The sequence below is a fragment of the Motacilla alba genome, chromosome 14 (assembly GCF_015832195.1).
Source record: "Motacilla alba alba isolate MOTALB_02 chromosome 14, Motacilla_alba_V1.0_pri, whole genome shotgun sequence".
Lineage (NCBI taxonomy): Eukaryota > Metazoa > Chordata > Aves > Passeriformes > Motacillidae > Motacilla > Motacilla alba.
In genome coordinates, this window is record NC_052029.1 from 2,311,639 (window position 1) to 2,330,978 (window position 19,340).

Consider the following 19,340-nt stretch of genomic DNA (forward strand, 5'->3'; position numbering starts at 1 on the left):
TAATTTCCCAAATAAATAGACAAGATGTGGTACAGTTTTAGGCATGAGATCACGCAGAGTAGCACCATCATTACCAAGTTCCTTTTGGTGAACAGCCCATCTCTCTGAATCTACCAAGCAAGCTCTGAGCAGTTCTCACAGGTAAAAATCATTCAGAGCTTGTGGAAGCTGCAATCTGGAGGAAACCTTTGGTGGGAAATTGCTGGAAAGGGATTTTCCCTGACTGTTCCACTGAGAGTTTAACATGTGCCACAAAGCACAGGGGTGTGCTTTTGTTTATTGACAGTGGCTGTTGGTTGTCCCATTTACCCAACTCAAGGAGATTCCTGGTTTATAAAAGGATTAGGGTCCCATTCCTAAATCCTGGTAACATTAGGTAATAAATGCTGTATTGTAGCATTTCTCCCTCTGTGACCTTCCAGTGGGCGCTATGTGCCACCTTATCCTGCTCCCCAGCTCCCCCTTTTAACAAACATTTGCTGTGTTTTCAGTTCTCAGAACCACTATTCCCCTTCCCCTGTGGAAGCAAGCATTCCCTCTTACCTCTGTCAAAAGGTATTTATGTACTTGCTTCATCTACAAACAGCAGGACCCAGTTCTGAGTGATTTCACACTTTATTCCCACAATACAGCACAACTGTCAGGGCAGCACCACAGGTAAAAATCCCTGGAGGATGTGATAACCACCTCTGCCAAAGTGTGGTTTTAGTGTTCTCAGCAACATTTTCTTCTTTTGTTTCCTGTGGAAACAGAACAAGGCCCATGGCACAAACATGCATTCATGCTCAGTTTTAAACACAAGTTTTTGGAAGGTGCTTGCTTTCACATTCAACCTGGTCTAGTGGAAGGTGTTCCTGCCACAGCAGGGGGTTGGAGAGAGATGATCTTTACAGCCCCTTCTAACCTGAACCATTCCATGATTGTTTGATCCTATAAATTGCCCTGTGTGAATCTTTCTCATTTCATCCAAGTCTCAATCCTACCAGCACAACAAAAAATTGAAGTAACAACTGGTTGCTGTGTTTGTAGAAAAAAGTGAACTTTCTCCAAGCTTGATAACACAAATGAATGTAGAAATTGTCTTAAATACAAACTAAACATCGATTTAATAGTTTCTCAGTGCCTTCCTCTTCATACTTGGCACAACATTGCTAAGTTGCTGAGATATATCTCCTCCACTGAAGGAGTAAGGGTCATGTATCTTTCTGGATGTCACCAGAGTTGCATCCACACAGGTGAAGTTCTAGGAATAGGTGAGAACATTCACTTCAACCCTTTTGGGGAAAAAAAAAGTGCACCAGAAATCCAATATTACTGAGTTTGGTTATTTTTTAACAAAATGTTGGCACCCACAGGGCAGAATAAGAGATTTGTGGCTAAAATAGAGCCAGGGAAAGAACAAGTGAATCTATTCAGGGATGCAGTTGGGAACACTCTGCTTGGCTCAGACAGCAATGGCTCTCACCAGATCCATTCCCAGCTCAGCCGTGCCCGGGGTCACCTTTCCATCGCGGATCAACCAAGACGAGGGATCAGGTCACAGAAATGCCCCAGCAATTCTCTTCTTCCCAGAAATCTAAATTTAAAAAGGACCTAGTGCACACATAGCAAATGTTTCACAAAGTTTTACGGTGTGTAATTGCCTGTGGAACATGCAATTCCTTAGCTGGGGTTTTCTGTGGATTTGCAGCAGGTCTTCCTTCCAAACCTGCAGTGTGTGCACGAGGTAACTGCACAATCCTGTAACTACACCTGCAAATCCTCTCCCCCACCTCTTTCAACTGAATAATCCCAACACTAAATATAAAACATGTTTCAATTTGCAACTGCATCGTTGCAAAAATAAAAAAAAAGGTAAAATTGTGTGTTGCAACCCTCACGCCTGTTGCAGAAATGACAAATTTTTCAAATCTCTACAGTTTCCTCCACAGTACTGCAGGAAAATCCTGTGCCAAGGATCACATCTTGTCTGCCCATGGTTTGAAAGTGGTTACTGATTTTTGTCTGCCCATCAGAATGGCCTTTCCTTCTGGAAAATAGAGCCAATTCAGACACATTTAATGGAAGCACCAGAAACAGTAGTTTGCTTGGACCAGGAAGAACACCACACCATCCTGCAGCATGCAGGAAAGGAAAACCAGGAGCACCCGTGGGAAGGGGGCACCCCAGTACTGCTGGACAGTGGGGGGCCTTTTGTAGGATGCCAAATACCACGGATGCTCATTTGCAACAGGAAAAACTGCAGAGGTTGAGAAGGGCAGTTCGAGAATTCACATTTTCCTCATTCTTCCACTTCTTGTCCTGACTTGGAGCCACAGAAAATCCTCCCTCATTAGTATCACATAGGACTATTTTTATGTGCCTTTTCACTGCCTTCCACCTACTCATGAAGTCCTGCTGATGACTTTAGTGTCACTTCCCAGTATTTGACTGCAGCTCTTGGTCATTTCCCCAGGTTTTTTGCTGTTTTATGCTGTGCTATAAAGTGGAGTTACCTCATGGCAGCAGGACTGACTCAGCTCTACCTTGGGAACACAGGTAGCTGATCTCCAGTCAGTGTTTTAGAGCTTCTACCAGGTTTTCTTACCATTATTTCCTCATGGCTCAAGACTCTGCTTCAGTTTGGTTATAGCCTGGTTCATTGTCTGCCTAATTCCTGAGTGTGTCCTGAGAAACTGCAAGCAGGTGGAGTGGGAGCTTGATGCTGGGCTAGGCTAGGTGACATCAATGACTGCCACTTGTAAAGTCCTTCTCTTGTTCTCCATTCCTTGGGACTCCCACATCCACACAGTCCTACTCACAGCAAAACTAACACTCCTATTTTGAATAAGAAAGTGCCTTTTTACTTCCCCCCCCTTTTTTTTTTTTAAGCAGCAGAGTGCCATGCAAGTCCCTGCACTGAGTGTTTGTAGCTATAAAAGCATGTCAGATGTGGCTGTATTTGCAGACAACAGTGGTACTTCCTCTCTTCGGAAATGGAGCAAGTTTCTATTTTGGGCTGTGCTGACTCAAGGGTGAGGTACCCAAGCTGATTCAGCAGTTTGGCAAGTGAGGAGAACTTCTGGTTATGAATGAAATGAGCAATAAATTCAAGTTTGTATTCATCTTAAAGATATGTATATTTGAGTGAAGCCACCTCCTGGTGGCAGACATTTTGTCAGATAAGTGGAATATTCTGCATTGCTTTTGGCAAAAAGACCACTCCAATGAGACAACCATAGAGCCTGCAAGTGGTCCCTGAGCCCAGGGGAGTCAGAGATTTCCACTCATCCAGAATGGGATTTATCCTCTCTCTTGAGTCACATAAAAAGATCTTCTACTGCTTACTTGCTTACTTAATCTGTGCATCTCATCTGGGATATGAAATCCTCTCAGCGATATGAATAAATTCAATAGCAATTTCAGAAGGATGAAAATAGAGAACACAAAACCAACCTGGGCCACGCAGAGAGGTGAGAATGCACCACCCATTTACTCAGCTTCCGTGGTTCATACGGAACAGATGTCAAAGGTAAACCTTGTGCTCTTCTGCTGTGGAAAAATGAAATAAACATTGTGATCCTTCATAATTGTTTAAACCATGAAGGAGTAACAGTCTTTCACAATATTTGCCAATGTTTACCCGTTAGTCTGTGAAAAGAAGCCAGAAGATTTGTTGAGTTTTGGTTTTCCTAAATGAGTTCTTTCACCTGGAGGCTTCCAGGATTCAAAACAAAGCTTGCAATAAATGCTCTGCATGTCAGTAAGGATGAAGATACAGAAATTTGTTAGAAAGTGAGATCTTTCTGTTTATTAAGACAAGATAGCACGAAATGGGGCATCTGAGCTGTCTCCCTTGAGCCCCCTTCTGTCTGCGGATGGTCCAAACAGGTTTTAACATATTTGCCTCCATCTTTATGCTGTTTCCAGGCAGGATCAATAATCCCCACAGTCCCCACCCATGGCATCCACGATGCCTGTTCCTTCAGGCTGCAAGTTCTTCCTTTGACAGCACACACCAAAAGCTGCAAACTTTCAAAGCCCATTCCTCCTCCCCAGGCACTGCAGCCCCGCTGGCACTGAGGCAGGCCGTGGTTCCAGCCAGCCGTTCCCATGCCATGTTCTCCTGCCTCGTGAAGGCGGTTTGTGAAGTCTAAAAAAGCATCATGTGGGCTGTCACATTTCAGAGCCCCCGAAATAGCTCTGCGTGGCTCCATCAGATAAGCAGTGAAGTACAATATTATGAACGTCAAACAACAGCTCATCATTACAGCTGACAAAGCTTGTTCCTCTGAGAGGGGAAGTAAATACAGTTCCATAGACTAAATGGGTATTTAGTGGCTTGAAGTTGAAAGAACCGTGCAAGGAGGATTTGCATTTGCCCAGCTATTGCTCTGTGAAATATTTCCTCTAACTCAGTCTCTGAGAAAGGAGAACAGTCCCAGAGTGTTTTGGAAGGGTGGTCAGAGTCCTCCACAGGGAACCAGCACAACCAAGTCCAGAATGAGCCCAGGACTCAGGATCCAGCCTGCATGAAGGCTCCCAGCTCTACCAGCATGGCTCATTGTGGTGGCTAACAAAGTGATCCAGAGGAAGCATCTTCCTTAAAGGATGTCACAGACATGACCCACTCAGGTGCTGCCTTAGAGGGACACGCTGGCTGTTACACCCATACTGGATAAAAACAAATCAGAAAGTGGTGGTGGTGAGGAAATAACAAATACAACCTCAAACCACTTCTTGCTCTCTAAAAAAATCTCAGTCACACTTAAAATGAATCCAAGCATCACTGTGTTTGTGGTTTTCTGCTTCATGTATTTAATCTGCTACTTGAATTCAACAGAGAAAAATTTACACAATAAAAGCAAAGTGAAATTAAAAATTCAGTGTTTCAGGAGACAGCACGAGATGTGTCCCAGCCAAATCTAATGAAATTGAAGAGAACTGTTCCTTGACTGCACATGCAGGACGTTTCCATGGAACTTGATAACAACAGGGGAAGGTGGGGAGTGGCTGGGCTGGTGAGTGTTGGGTGACTGTTCCACCCAAAAGATCAAGTGGAGGAGCAGGATGGGAGCCTACAGGTTAAAAGTCTAATGGGAGCTTCTTGGAGGAGCAAGGATTCTGCACAACCTTGAAACCCCCATGGGAAGCTTACTAAAGGAGGGTCTGAGAAGTCAGTCTCCTTCCATCCCATCTCCCTCCTTCAAATCCATAAACAAAAGCTGGGAAAGAGGAACTATTTTATAAGTGAAGATCAAAAGCTGTCTCTGAGAGTAGCCAGACAAAATTTGGTATCATGTGGGTCTCTCAGTGAAAACTTGTGATGTAGCCAGTATCTTTGATGTGATTCTATTTCTTCTAAGAACATACAAAGTACCACTTTATGGAGCCCAGGGGAACAAGACAAAAAATCTATGCTGGAATTTCAGTACCTCTTAAATCTCTAAATTCAAATCACCCAACATAAATCTTACAGGTTTGCATAAAAAAAAATTAAAAACACAGGTAGTTTTACCTCAAATTCTCTGCCAATGAGGTAAAAAAACTTTTTTCTTTTCCCACCATGCCTTTGAATCCTTGGAAACTGTTGCACTTCTTTAATCCTGCAGATTAAACAAATTCATCATCCTGTATGAAGTAAGAACGCAACTTAAAGTATATTTAGATGAATCAATAAAAAGGCTGGAAAGAAGTTTTAGTAAATTTATCAATTAATAGCCAAGCCCAGGAGGCCATCCTGCCTTTCTGCTCTGTCAGCTCAGGGATTTCTCTCTTCCCAACAGTGTTTATGTAAGAGCTGCACGGTAAGCAGCACTCCCTATAAAATATTGATCAGCTGAGCCATTAGCTGGAATTCAAGAGACAACTATGTCACAGCAAAACCAGAACAATTATTGCTATTGATTGGAATTTTTAGAGATTATTTTGATATTTGAGCATGTCAGGAAATGCAAACTTCTAAATAATAATACTAGAAATATATGTTACAGCATGGTTACAGGACATCTTTACAAAGGAAATGGAAAATAGGGCAGGTTTCAATTTCAGTAATTGTGTGGCCACAGATTTTCTATTACTATTTTTGAAAAGGAGTATAGAGAGTCATAGATCATTATGGCTGGAAAAGACCTCCAAGGCCATTGAGTCCAACCTTTGACCCAATACTACTGTGCCCACTAAACCACATTGTGAGGTACCATGTCCACTTGTTTTTTGAACACTTCCAGGGATGGTGACTCCACCACTGCCATAGGCACCTTGTGCCAGTGTCTGACCACCTTTTCAGTGAGGATTTTTTCCCAATATCTGATCTGAACTGGTCTTGGCACAACTTGAGGCTGTTTCTTCCTTTCCCTGGCTCCCTGGGAGCAGAGCCCAACCCTTACCCGGCTGTCCCCTCCTGTCAGGGAGTTGTGCAGAGCCAGAAGGTCCCCCCTGAGCTCCTTCTCTCCAGGCTGAGCCCCACAGCTCACTCAGCCACTCGTGGTGCTCCTGACCCTTCCCAGAACACTCCCCAGCCCCTCAGTGTCTGTCTTGTCTTGAGGGGCTGAACACTCACCCCGGGACTGGAGGTGCCCCAGCACAGGGGATGGTCCCTGCCCTGGTCCCGCTGGCCACAATGTTACCATGATTACATTAGCGCCATTGGCTTTATTTTAGGGGATGCCGGGGTCTTCAGAGGAGAAGGGACTGCAGGAGGAAGGACGGCTGGAGTGAAGCGCTTCGCTGGGGAAGGCTCACTGGAAAAAAGTAAATGGGATTCAGGGAAGGAGAAGTCACAGCAGGAAGAACTGGGGCTGGGGCTGAGGGGGATGAGGCGGGACCAATTTGGGAACATCACCTAGGAGCAAGAGGGATGCGGAGCCGGGGAGAGGAGAGGGAGCTCTAGCAGCAGCAGAGAGAAGCCCCGTGAAGAAGGAAAGCCACGGTCCATCTGCGAGGAGAGATAATGAAACCGAGGGAGCGGTGCAGGCGAGATAGCGTCAGCCATAAACAAGCGGAGAACGACGAGAAAAATAACCCAGCGAGTTTGCAGCGGGGCTCGGGCTGAATTGTTTGGTGAAGTGCGTGTTGTCTGCGCATGGCAAATGTCAGCCGGTGGGGAGGGCGGTGGCGGGGGCAGCCCGGGAACCCCGGCGCTCGGCCCCGCGGACTGTCCCCGCTAAGGTGCCGCCCGGCTCCTGCCACCCCTCGCTGTCCCATTCCTGTCTCACGGAGAGCACCGTCGACATGACGCCCGTCCCTCTCTGAGGGGACCGTCCCCGCCGCTGCCCGCGACCCTCGCGCTGAGGCGGGAAGTGTGTGTTTGTGTGTAGGGGGAGGGCGCGCTCCCGCCGCGCCGCCGCGCCCAATTGGCCAGCGGGGGCGCGCTCCCGCAGCCCCCCCGAACCCCCCCCCGCACCGTGAGGAAGATGGTGGCGGCCGCTTGAGCGCGTCCCCGCGCTCCCCTTCCTCCCCTCAGACGGGCGGGCGGGCGGAGCGGAGGAGAGCGGCTGCCGCTGCCGTCCCGGCTGGGCGGGCGGCTGAGGGCGGGAGGCGGCCCCTCGTCGGCGGCCGTGCGGGGAGGAAGCGGCGGGCAGCTGCAGCCGACATGGAGGAGCGGTCCCCTCCCGGCGGGGGCCCGGCGTCCCCCCCGCGGGGCTGAGCCAGCGGCCCGCCCGCCCCGCGCCTCGGGAGGGCTGCGGGGGAGCGGGGCCAGCGGCGGGCGGCGGCAGCCCCGGCCCGGCTCGGCCCAGGCGAGGGGACTATGCGGGGCTGCCCCGGCGCGCAGTGTGCGGAGCCCGGCGAGCGGCCGATCGCCGCGGCGCTGCCCGGCCGCCCCTACGCGGCGGGGAGCGGAGGAGACTAGAGGCGACTCTGCGAGGAGCCCGGTGGCTTCGGCAACCCCAGAGACCCAAGTCCGGCGCGGGCTCTTGAGGAGGAATTGACAACATGGCTTCCCCACCGCACCAGCAGCTGCTGCATCACCACAGCACCGAGGTGAGCTGCGACTCCAGCGGGGACAGCAACAGCGTGACGGTGAAAATCAACCCCAAGCAGCACCAGGGCTGCACCTCTTCCAAGCACTGCAAGTACAGCATCTCCTCCAGCTGCAGCTCGGGGGAGTCGGGGGGCGCCCGCCGAGCCGGCGGAGCGGGCGCCAGTGGCTCCGGCCTCCGCCGGCAGAAGAAGCTGCCGCAGCTCTTCGAGAGGGCCTCTTCCAAGTGGTGGAACCCCAAGTTCGACTCCAACAACCTGGAGGAGGCTTGCATGGAGAGATGCTTCCCGCAGACCCAGCGCAGGTTTCGCTATGCCCTCTTCTACATTGGCGTGGCCTGTCTGCTCTGGGGCATCTACTTCGGCATACACATGAGAGAGAAACAGATTGTTTTCATGGTGCCGGCTCTGTGCTTCCTCCTGGTATGTGTAGCTTTTTTTGTGTTCACTTTCACTAAGACTTATGCCCGCCATTACGTATGGACTTCGCTGATACTCACCCTCCTGGTGTTTGCTCTGACCCTCGCTCCGCAGTTCCAGGCTCTGAAGCCTGTCTCAGGAAGTGGTGACATGTCCAACCGGACTCTCCCGGCAGATCCCACAGACACTTGTCTTTCTCAAGTGGGCAGTTTTTCTATGTGTATTGAAGTGCTCTTGTTGCTTTACACAGTGATGCACTTACCCCTGTATTTAAGCTTGTTTCTGGGACTGTCGTACTCGGTCCTCTTCGAGACCTTTGGTTATCACTTCCGTGATGAGAACTGTTTCACACCTCTGGGAGCTGGTGCAGTTTACTGGGAGCTGTTGAGTAAAGCCTTCCTGCACATCTGCATCCACGCCATCGGTATTCATTTATTTATCATGTCCGAAGTCAGATCAAGAAGCACATTCCTGAAAGTGGGGCAATCCATCATGCATGGAAAAGACTTGGAAGTGGAAAAAGCCCTGAAAGAGAGGATGATTCATTCTGTTATGCCAAGAATAATAGCCGATGACTTAATGAAGCAGGGGGATGATGAAAGTGAAAACTCCATCAAACGTCATTCCACCTCAAGCCCCAAAAACAGGAAGAAGAAGCCCTCCATACAGAAAACCCCCATAATATTCCGTCCTTTCAAAATGCAGCAGATAGAGCAAGTGAGCATTTTGTTCGCAGATATCGTTGGCTTCACGAAAATGAGCGCCAACAAATCGGCCCACGCCCTGGTGGGACTCCTGAATGACCTCTTTGGACGCTTTGACCGTCTGTGTGAGGACACTAAATGTGAGAAGATCAGCACCTTGGGAGACTGTTACTACTGCGTGGCCGGCTGCCCTGAGCCTCGGGCAGATCATGCCTACTGCTGCATCGAGATGGGCTTGGGCATGATCAAAGCCATCGAGCAGTTCTGCCAGGAGAAGAAAGAAATGGTGAACATGAGAGTCGGTGTTCACACCGGGACAGTCCTGTGTGGCATTTTAGGCATGAGGAGGTTCAAGTTCGATGTGTGGTCCAACGATGTCAATTTGGCCAATCTGATGGAGCAGCTCGGGGTGGCTGGGAAGGTCCATATTTCGGAAGCTACTGCCAAATATTTGGATGATCGCTACGAAATGGAAGATGGAAAGGTGGTCGAGCGCGTCGGTCAGAGCGTGGTAGCCGACCAGTTAAAAGGTACGTGCTTTTATTTTGTGCTTGTTTTTCTTTTGTGAGGGAACAGAGTTGCCCCAGTGCCTGCTCTGTGCTTGTTGACCGTGTTTTACATTTGACTCAGTGTGCTGATGATCACAAACACCGGGGGGATTAGAGGATAAAAGATGCCAGGCAGATAAGCGTGAAGGATCATCTGTGGTACTCAACGTAGGCTTTGAAACTCAGCGCTCCTTCTGAGAGTGTTGCCTTGAAGGGAGGAGAAGGTTCATGTGTTTGCTGTCTGCAAGAGGTTTTTGTTTTACTGTTGTGTGTCATCCTTTAATTCAGTAAGTAAACTTGTTAATTGACTTCATGTGCCATACAGAGAGCATATGTGTTTTGCAAAATTATGTATATCTGTGAAAAGGTTTTTTTGGCATCAGGAGAGTTGGGACTGAGAAGGCATTTGGGAAAAATGACAGCTGGATTCACAGAAAGAAATGAGCACTGTAGATTTGGCAGTTTGATACGGCAAGTTGTTGCAGTTTGGAGTTAGGCTGGAAAAAGTTACTCAGGTGGCTCAGTGAGCTGGCAGATGCTCTCATTTCTGCAGCTCAAGGGATCTGGGGATGAAACGGCAAATTTGCCTTTTGGAGAAGAAAAGGAAGGATCCTTCAGTTCCCCTTGGTTAAGAGTCTGATTTTCATTTTCTGCAATGTTCATTTTGAAGTGAAACTCCTGGCTGCTTTCTAGCAGCACTTAGAGGCGCGTGCAGGAGCATTGTACGAGCTGAGGATTTAATTGTCTCTTTTGTCAAAGCTGGGTCTCTTTAGTGCCGTGCCTTTGTCTCACAGAGAGATTGTTGTCTGCAGTGCTCGTAGTCCAAGGTGGGGAGCAGGTGGATCTAAATGGGAGTGGAATATGTAACGAACCCTCTTATGGTCCGTGAGTTTATTTGCTCTGCTTATAAAAGTACCCATTTTGATGAAGCGAGCTGGAAAACTGAGTGGAAGAACCCGAAGGAGTCATAAACTGGCATTGTGATGGAGGAAGGAGATATTTGTGGCCACAAACACAAAAGGAGGCCAGGATGGTGGTAGAAAGGTCAGTGAGTAAGGACGTGGGGAGAGCACTGCAGAGCAGTGGTGGCAGTGGCAGCTGCTTGCCCCTGGCAGGTGCTTGTTTTGATGTGACACAAAAACTTATTTTTGGTGAGCGAGCTGTCCGCATGCATACGGCAGCGGGGCTGCAGCAGGAGCCTTCCAGCCAGCAGCGACATCGGCAGTGACATTGGTGCCTGGGAGCCACAGGGCTGAAGCAGATGTCTGTCCTCGGGCTTTGGCTTTCTGGTTAGCTTCTAAAAATGCAAATGCAGTTAATTTCTTCGGAAAGTGTTGACACTGGTGTATTTCAGTGGGAGTGTGCTTTCAAGAAAACAGCATCAGACGTAACCTCGTTGTTACTCTAAGATGAATTTTGCTGTTCTAGTGGAAATAAATTGAACAGGTTGTAGAGAAACATCGCTGTGATATTTCCCCTTTCCACGGACCTTTACAGCCAAATGCACTGTGAAGGCTGTGTTGTAGCAACAAATAAAATTCAGTATTTTTGCTGCATTTATAACTGTTCTCAATATTAATCCCAAACTGACATGAACTTAGCTGTGGAGACTGATGGTGCTGCTCCTAAATATTCTTATTTATTTGTTTATATTTTGTGGGAGATCACAAGAGCACTGTGTAGAGCAATTACTACGTGCCAGCAGTGGGTTTTTCATGGTCTTTCTCAGACTTCTGTTCTGTCCTTGGTTGCCATTTATCATGAGAGGGCACAGGCTGCTCTGCCTCCTCAGTACAGAGGTTTGGATTTTGCAGCTCTGAATGCCTTTCACAGCTCCTGCTTCAGCCAGGGTACTACAGATGGACAAACTGACGTGCAGTCTAGATAAGATGAAATTTGCTTTGTGAACTGGCATTTAATGGTCTCTTCTTACCCTGAATTGTAGCTACGAAAGCAGCTGGAGCATGTGGTAAGAATTACTTTAACAAGGAATATGGGTTGGGCTTTGCTTTTCCCCCATTTCCCTTCTGTATTTTTTTTTTTGTAGAACTGTAATCAGCTGCCATTTCTTACCAACGTCTTATGCAGTTCTAGCAGTCAGAGGCTGTGTGTGTTTCTAAGCCAAGCAGACCTTTGCCATGACTGCCCTTAGCCACAGGTTTGTAGCACACCTACTCTGTTCCCTCCCTGCCCAGACCCTCGGGGGATGTGGCAGTTAGTGGGTGCTTCAGAGCTGCCCGTTTTTTCCTGTTTCCTCAGAACTTTGTTCTGCAGCCAGATTACTCAGCTTATAGGTAAATGCCATCAGGGGAAAAAAATACATCAAAGCCAATGATAAAAGCCATCAAACAGCAGTGCCACGGGCTGGTGTGTAGGATCTGCTGCAGGGGAGAGTTTTGTTAGGGAGCAGCTCTGAGATTTAATAAGGGAAAGTGAGATTTCACCTCTTAATTAATTGATGTCTGCCAAGCACCTGCTCAGCTCTGTGAACGGAGGTGCTATTAGGAAGCTTTGCTTTACTGTTTTCCCTGAGAATCTGTTGAAAGTAGCGATAGAGAAGAGGAAGTTTGTAGTGGTTGTTTAATTATCTCATACCCCGTACTCTCTTCAAGTAGAAAAGTGCTGTACAGATAGCAGACATAAGCTTTGTTTCCCTACCAGTGCTTCAATTCTCAGCTTCCTTTCAACCTTTGATATCTTAATTATATCCTATTTTTTATGCTGTATGTCTAGTGTATTATCTTTTAATTGTCTGAGCTGCAGCAGTTGTAGCTATCTTTGAGGCTGAGTCAACAGGAGCAAGTAAACTCTTCAAAGAGCAAAAGTAGGAGGTGCTGAGCACACGATGTCCACGTTCTGCACACTTCAGGACTTCTACCTAACATTGCTCCTGGAGCAGGTCTTGGAACAAAAGCACCTCTGTGGCTGGAGCACGTCAGGCGTGCTTCTGGAGCCAGTCCTTTGGCTCGGTTCACCCCGGAGGAATCCAGGTACAGCTCTCCAGCATGCACCCAAGCAGGGGGTGGAGGAGTCACTTGGGCAACTGCTTCAAACCCCTGCTCCCCGTTCTTCAGGTTCATGTGCCCCAAGTTACCCCAGTACTGCTCTTCCTGGTTTTGGAGATGAGGCAAAACTAAATTTCTTTGTTTTATGATTCCCTGGAATCTTAGGATTGGGAGTATCTTTTCTTCCTCCTTTGCTTCCTTGGCTCCTTAGTGCAAGCAGTGGGGCCCTGGTGTGTTTCCTCCAGTTTCTGACTTTGGAATTAAATAGATGGTGTCTAGAAGAAACCAACAAGTAGAGCTTACCAGTGATGCCTTGTAAAAAATTTTTGCCTATTTCTGACTGCTCTGTGTTTTAAGATTCCTTAGACCCCTGTTTTCACAGTACCTGATCCCCTTGGATGCAAAGGGAGTGCAGGAGAGCAGTTTTGCAGTGAATTTTTGAGATCCACAGATAAACCCCAGCCATCAGTTCAATTATATCTTCCAAAATAATTTTCCTGTTGGATTTGAGACAATTCACTTTTTCTGTTTTCTTGCAGAGCTTCCTAGCAAATAAATTTATTGAAGATTATGAGATACTGAGAGTCACATAACACAGGTTAATGTGTCCCTTTTGAGCTCTGGAGGCAGAGATCTCTTGGGATATAAAAAGTTCTGCTTATGGAAATATTTTTGTTTTGCTCTGTTCTTCTCGGTTGTTTGCATTTCTCTTTCTTGTTGCTTGGGAGGTCACAATATTGCTATTTACCAGCCAGCAACTCTTCCAGAAATACCAGGGTCACCGGCATCTTGTTTTTTGAGTGCTCAAAATAAGCATGTTGGGGCAAGAATGCTTTCTCTGTGTTTATAGGGCATAGCACAGCAGAACCAAGATTTCATTTGGGGCCTCTCTGTGTGCACTGATACCCAAAATAATTCCCGAACTTTCTGCAGCCAGACATCTCCTAGTTAAGTTTGCCTCAGGGAGTGGCTTTATTGCTGTATTCCTGTTAGAAGCTCTTGATATTACAGCCATGCTTTTCTCTCTGATTTTGTCCCTTATTTCATCATGGAGTAAAAGCTGAGGCATTCTTGTGGTCTCTGTCACCTGGCTGAGCCAGGGCTGGTGGCACAGGGAAGGTTGGCTCTCACAGCACTTACTGCAGGAACACCCACCACTTCACCTGTGGCCAGCAGTGGCTGTTCCTTGTAAAGCTTTCCAAAGATCTCCAGCTGCCGTGCTGCTTGCACTGTTCTCTGCGTTTCTTTTAATATTTACTAATAATTTTAAATGTTTCTTTAGTAATAAGGAAATTGGTTGTAAAAATCACCGTTTTTCTCATTGGTGGAACATTTTAGTCCATGAACAGCCTGGCTCTTTTCAGGGTGGCAAGCTGTGAGCCAGGGGATGCCTTTCCCATGGGCTGCAGCTCTGCTTGGTGACTTGATGCTCCACTGCTGCTTCATGTTTGGGTTGCAGGGAGCAGGGCACAGGTGTTCCTGAAAGACAAAAAATCTTGGGTCAGGTTATGAAGAGACAAATAATTGAATTTTTCTTCCCTTCCTCCCCTCTGCAGCTGGTCAGGGGAGAGCACTGGAGTCTGCCCTGCCTGCCCTTTACCAGCACTGTGCTCAGAGGCCCTGTAGCTGTCATGTGCTTCTGGAAGTTCAGAGGTAGATGAAAGATCAGATGAAAGTTTTCCTTGACTTTTTGAGCCCAGCCTGCTGGGCACAGTGTAAATCTAGAAGGCTTGTGCATGTGCCAGCAGGATGGCTCTGCAGAGAGCTCTGCAGATTCAGCTTTGCTCTGGGGCTAAGGGCAGCTTTAGTCTTTAACAAGTGAGAGTTTTGGAGTCAATGAAGGGGGCTAAGGTGCTTGTCTTGTGTCTTGCCAGCTGCTGTGCAGGTCTTTCTGTTCAAATTCTGGTTTCATCATGTTCCATAAAAGTAAGTCTTTAGATACAGGCTTTTTATATTTATTGAACTGGCTTGTGACACACTGATTCTGGATTTCATGTGTTCTGATACTGATCTGATGATCAGGCAAAAATACACAGAACAAATGTCCATTTTTGAAAAAGTGGTAGTTAGGTGAACTTGTGTATGTATTTCCTTTCCCACAAACAGAGTTTTGAGTGCTGATCATGATAGAAAATTGTAGTGACCAGTCAGTTCATCAGTTTTACATAATCTGACCTATTAACTGTTGTTGAGGTAGTGAGGTCCATGATTTTATGTGTGACACCGAAAATAAAATATCATACACAGGTTGACTTCACTCCTGTATTTCAAAAATGGCAAGTGTTCAGTGACAGATAAAGAATAATAATTAGAGGTAATTTGCACAAAGGCATATTGCCAGGGAGAAGCAAATTCTACATTGATGTAACATTTTGACATGATGTGTAATTTTACCATGTAATAGCATAAAGAAAAGGAGGTAAATAGTGTCTATAGTTGCTCAACCTGGTTCTTGTCAAGTCTTCACTCCATGAAGATGTCTTTCACAGCTATAAACAAAAGCAAGAACTCAGTAGGAAAGCCTAGTGAGTATTGAGCTTTCCAAATATGACTTGATAAAATGACATAACTTTTTGTCTAAATAAGCCTGAGTTTGTGTGCAGGTACTGCTCAGATTGCTGCCAGATCTGGACAGGAAGGTCACAATTTCTCCAAATTTTGAGGAAGATCTTTTTGAGTAGCTCACAGTTTTATTTGTGCAAAACCAAGTAGAAAAATCTCTCCATTAAAAGTACTCGCACTTCAGCTGCTTTTATTATTTAAGGGAAACTTGGATGTTGGCACATGAGGCTTTGAGTTTTGATAACTGGTTTACAGGCTAATTTGACTGGACACAGTGAGAAATAATTTATAAGCATAGTTAGAACTCGTGTAAGGTTCTTCACTTAGAAGGGGATGGAGCCTAACCATACACTTCGTTCAACAATATGGGTTCTGATTTCAGTTTCTCATGTCCTGACACTAGTTAATAAATAAGTCAGTGCAGTACTGAGGGTCTAGTTGTCAGGTGTTGCAGCTCTGCCTGTTTAAGCCCTTTAGCCCTGAACACTGTGGGGCAAAGGAACTGTTTAAACAGACCTTAAAACATTTACATCCTGCAGAAACTCAAGTGAGCATGGCCAGAGTGGAGCTTCATTCCAGAAATCTCACGTCCTGGGATACTGGAGATACATGGCTTCTGCTGCATCTTTGATCATCTGCAGAGTCTTTGACCTGTAATTCTGTCTTTGGCTACCCCAAATCTGGGTGCAGGACGTACACAGGTACCCTACCAATTGTAAATCTGAGCTTCCTTCTCCTGTTTACATCAGAAAATCTTTAGAGGTAGGGAACTGTTTAAATGCGAGAGATCGCCTTCTTTAAATAAAAGCCTTGACATGGTGCTTTTTGGGGAAAAAGATTGATGGAAAAGACAAAACAAAGTCAAAGACATATAATTTATATTCATCTTCTGTCATGAGGAGGATGCATTATTTGAATGAGTTGTTTAAAACTCTTTTTGCAGTTATTTCACAATATGTACTTCACTTCTGCTGGTAGGCAAAGAGTATAGGAATTTACATTCACCACTTTCAAAGTACAATTTCACTGGATTTCAATTTGCCGTAGATTGTCCTGGAATATTATCAAAATGAGGAAATTAGTATTATTTCTTACCATCTTCAGTTTGTGTGTAAGCTCTCTCTCTTGATCCTGAATCACAAGCTCACTCCATCCATCCTGGCTCTGTAAGAAGAGACAGCCATTCCTCTTTCCGTTACAGCTGACACTTGAAAATTCTCGGCTATTTTTAGATGATTCTCAATCTCATTTCTGTCCTTTGAAAAGAAAGGAAGAAAAAAAAATTCCTAGCCTTTAAATTTTTAACTTCCAGTGGGAGTTGCTTTTGCAGAGAAGCCAGCTAGTCAATATAGTCTCATTAACACATTTTAACAGGTTCTGTTATATAAGTTTGCATTATTGTGATGGCTCTTTCATAGGTTTGGAGGGAATTGTTGGAACTCAGTTTAAAGAGGAGCCATGCAGGGTTTGGAAGTGTAGCTGCTTGCTTCCAAGCAATAATTTGTGAAAATATAAAGTGGCAGTTGGAAAAGAAGCCTAAATTTGGGATGTACCATGGAATTACAGCTTGTTCTTTCCTCAGAGGTTGTGTTTGGGCACAGCTTCTGTCTTAGGCAGCAGCACAGATTTGGCTGGTGAGGTGGTTCTGGGAAGGCATTTGTCAGTATTGGAGTACCCCAGAAATCTTTACTGCCCTTTCAAGCCAAATTGTTTGCACCAAAATAGTATTCTCTTTCATTTGCCCCCCCCCAAATGTAACCTTGAGCAATAAGCCCACTTTGAGGGATTGGTATTTTTTCATGGTTCTGAAGTTTCTTTGTGGAGGAACAACATGTTCTAGATATATTTCTTCAGCTTGCATCCCTCAGGATCAAAATCTCCCTCTCAGCTGCCTGTAAATTCTTTGGGTTTGTATTTGCTACAGTAACTTACTGTGGGAATTCTTGGCAAACCATCTAAATAACAATTATATTGCAAGTCTTTATTTCACTGATAGCACTTAATGTTCCTCTTGTTGCACGTCTATAACTGTTGCCTTCAACTTGACTTGATAAATTTAGAAATCACGTTGCTATCATAAAATAGCTTTACTTATAAAATCTCCAAAATTGGCATAGTCCAGAAGAACTGGCTGAGTAAAGTCCACTAGCTTGGTGATGGGATCTTTCCTTCTGCCTGCCTGCTTTATGTGTATGGGAACATGCAAGCAAAGAGAAAGTAACATCTTGATCATCTGCTCATGAATCACAGAATCACAGAATTTCTAGGCTGGAAGAGACCTTTAAGATCATCGAGTCCAACCCATGTTCCAAGACCTCAACTAGATCATGGCACCAAGTACCACATCCAGTCTTTTTTTAAACATATCCAGGGATGGTGACTCCACCACCTCCCTGGGCAGATGATTCCAGTATTTGACCACTCTTTCTGTGAAAAACTTCCTCCTTAATTCCAGCCTGTACCTCCCTTGGCGCAGCTCGAGACTGCGTCCTCTTGTTCTGTCTGTGGCTGCCCGGAGAAAGAGAGCGACCCCAGCTCAGCACAGCCACCCTTCAGGAGGCTGAGGAGAGTGACAAGGTCACCTCTGAGTCTCCTTTTCTCCAGGCTAAACAACCCCAGCTCCCTCAGTCGTTCTTCACACGGCTTGTGTTCCCAGCCCCTCACCAGCCTCATTGCTCTCCTTTGGACAGAGCAGTTTGCTTCCTTTTGGTGGTTTTTTTTTTTTCCCTTCAGCTGAAGTTACCTCAAATCTGCTTGTGTGGATGTCATCACAGGTTGGAATTCCCAGAGCTCCTGCTGGGTACATGATTCCATAAAGCAGAGGTCCTGCCACTGCAATGGGGACAAAGGGGCTGTGCAGTAAAGAGCCCAAAAGCATCCAAATCCAGCTGTCTCTCTTTGTAAAGACTTAATTTCCTTCCAGTGTTACTAATTATTAGGCCTTGATGGAAAGGCCTTTAAAAGAGAGGGAGAAAAGTGGAAAGCAAAACTAACTGTTACATTGATATTAACAATTATTTATGTGTTTGAAGGGACAAAATGTTTGCAGTTTGACTGCATTTAACTGCACAATAAGATAAAAAACCACTAAAAGCCCTCAATAAAACCCACCTAATAAAAAAAGGTAAAGTCTATAATTGAAATAAAACATGCTATGAAACATTGACACAGACCACAGGAAATGTATGAAAACTTCTTCTGATGTTGAATGCTTAATTCTTTAAGTTCATTAGATAAATGAGGATGTTTGAGTCAGAAATGGGATCTTTTCCGTTTTTAAATGTGCAGCTTTGCTGTTTGACTCAGATGCACGTGCCTGAGAGATAGAGTAGAAGTTAATTTTTGGTTGTGCTGTTTTCAGAAGACCTCCCTGGGAAGCTTTTTCGTAGGTGTTTCCAGTAGTTCTTGGAATAAAATTCTTGCCTTCTTTAGCTGGTGTTTAGTGGACATTTGAAGTGTGTTCTGTAGGTACTCGGTGTCTCTAACCTCTGACCGACTTGGACGAGCGACCAGCTGATAAATCTTCTGGAATTGCTCGGGGCCTGACAGGAGCAGTGCTACAGGCAGGATGTAATGAGGAAATGTTCCTGTATAAGGGCATTATTTGCAAAGAGACCAGGTACAACATCAGCTCCAAATTTCCTTTGTTTAGACACCATGATGCTTGGGAAGAGCTGTTTCCAGCAGGCCTGAGCTCGGCCTGAGCTCGGCCTGTGCTCGGAGAAGAAGTGGCCACAGGCTTCCAGGGCAGGGATGGGGGACTCTGTTGTGTGCACACAGTGACCGTGCACCAGCAGATAACCAGGCTTTGATCCAAGGCTTTTCTAGCTTTTCCCATCTTTTTCCAGATTTTAAAACTTGGCTTTTATTTGGAGCGGGTCCAGAGGAGGCCACTAAGTTGATTAGAGGGATGGAGCCCCTCTCCTATAAGGAAATGCTGAGGGAATGGGGATGTTCAGCCTGAGAAGAGAAGGCTTTAGGGTGACCTAGATGTGGCTTTCCAGTACCTGAAGGGAGCTGACAAGAACCATGAAGAGAGATTATTTACAAGGGCCTGGAGGGACAGGACAAGGGGGAATGGCTTCCCGTTGCCAGAGGGCGGGGTTAGTTGGGATATTGTGAAGGAATTGTCCCCTGTGAAG

At 46.0% G+C, this 19,340-nt stretch overlaps 1 protein-coding gene and 1 long non-coding RNA gene across 6 annotated transcripts in view; one reads left to right on the forward strand and one right to left on the reverse strand.

The window, feature by feature from the left end:
• Window positions 1-366: 366 nt before the first annotated feature.
• LOC119706780 lies at window positions 367-7,227 on the reverse strand. 3 transcript variants are annotated; one of them, XR_005258603.1, is made up of 6 exons: window positions 6,824-6,946; window positions 6,542-6,722; window positions 5,498-5,585; window positions 3,436-3,528; window positions 1,466-1,593; window positions 367-740 (listed from the first exon to the last, which is right to left on the reverse strand). It is a non-coding gene; the product is annotated as an uncharacterized LOC119706780 (long non-coding RNA). The 3 variants fall into 3 exon arrangements; XR_005258602.1 differs by having other exon boundaries at window positions 1,466-3,528; XR_005258601.1 differs by having other exon boundaries at window positions 367-3,528; window positions 6,824-7,227.
• A 229-nt stretch (window positions 7,228-7,456) lies between these two features.
• The window catches only part of ADCY9 (adenylate cyclase 9), an 83,336-nt gene continuing 71,452 nt past the window's right edge, over window positions 7,457-19,340 (forward strand). For 2 of the 3 annotated variants that reach the window (XM_038150825.1, XM_038150827.1), the window contains exon 1: window positions 7,457-9,613. In XM_038150825.1, the coding sequence (XP_038006753.1) occupies window positions 7,915-9,613 (1,699 nt within the window). In that variant the 5' untranslated portion in view covers window positions 7,457-7,914. The remainder of the gene's footprint in view (window positions 9,614-19,340) is intronic. The other variant, XM_038150826.1, reaches the window with a different exon arrangement.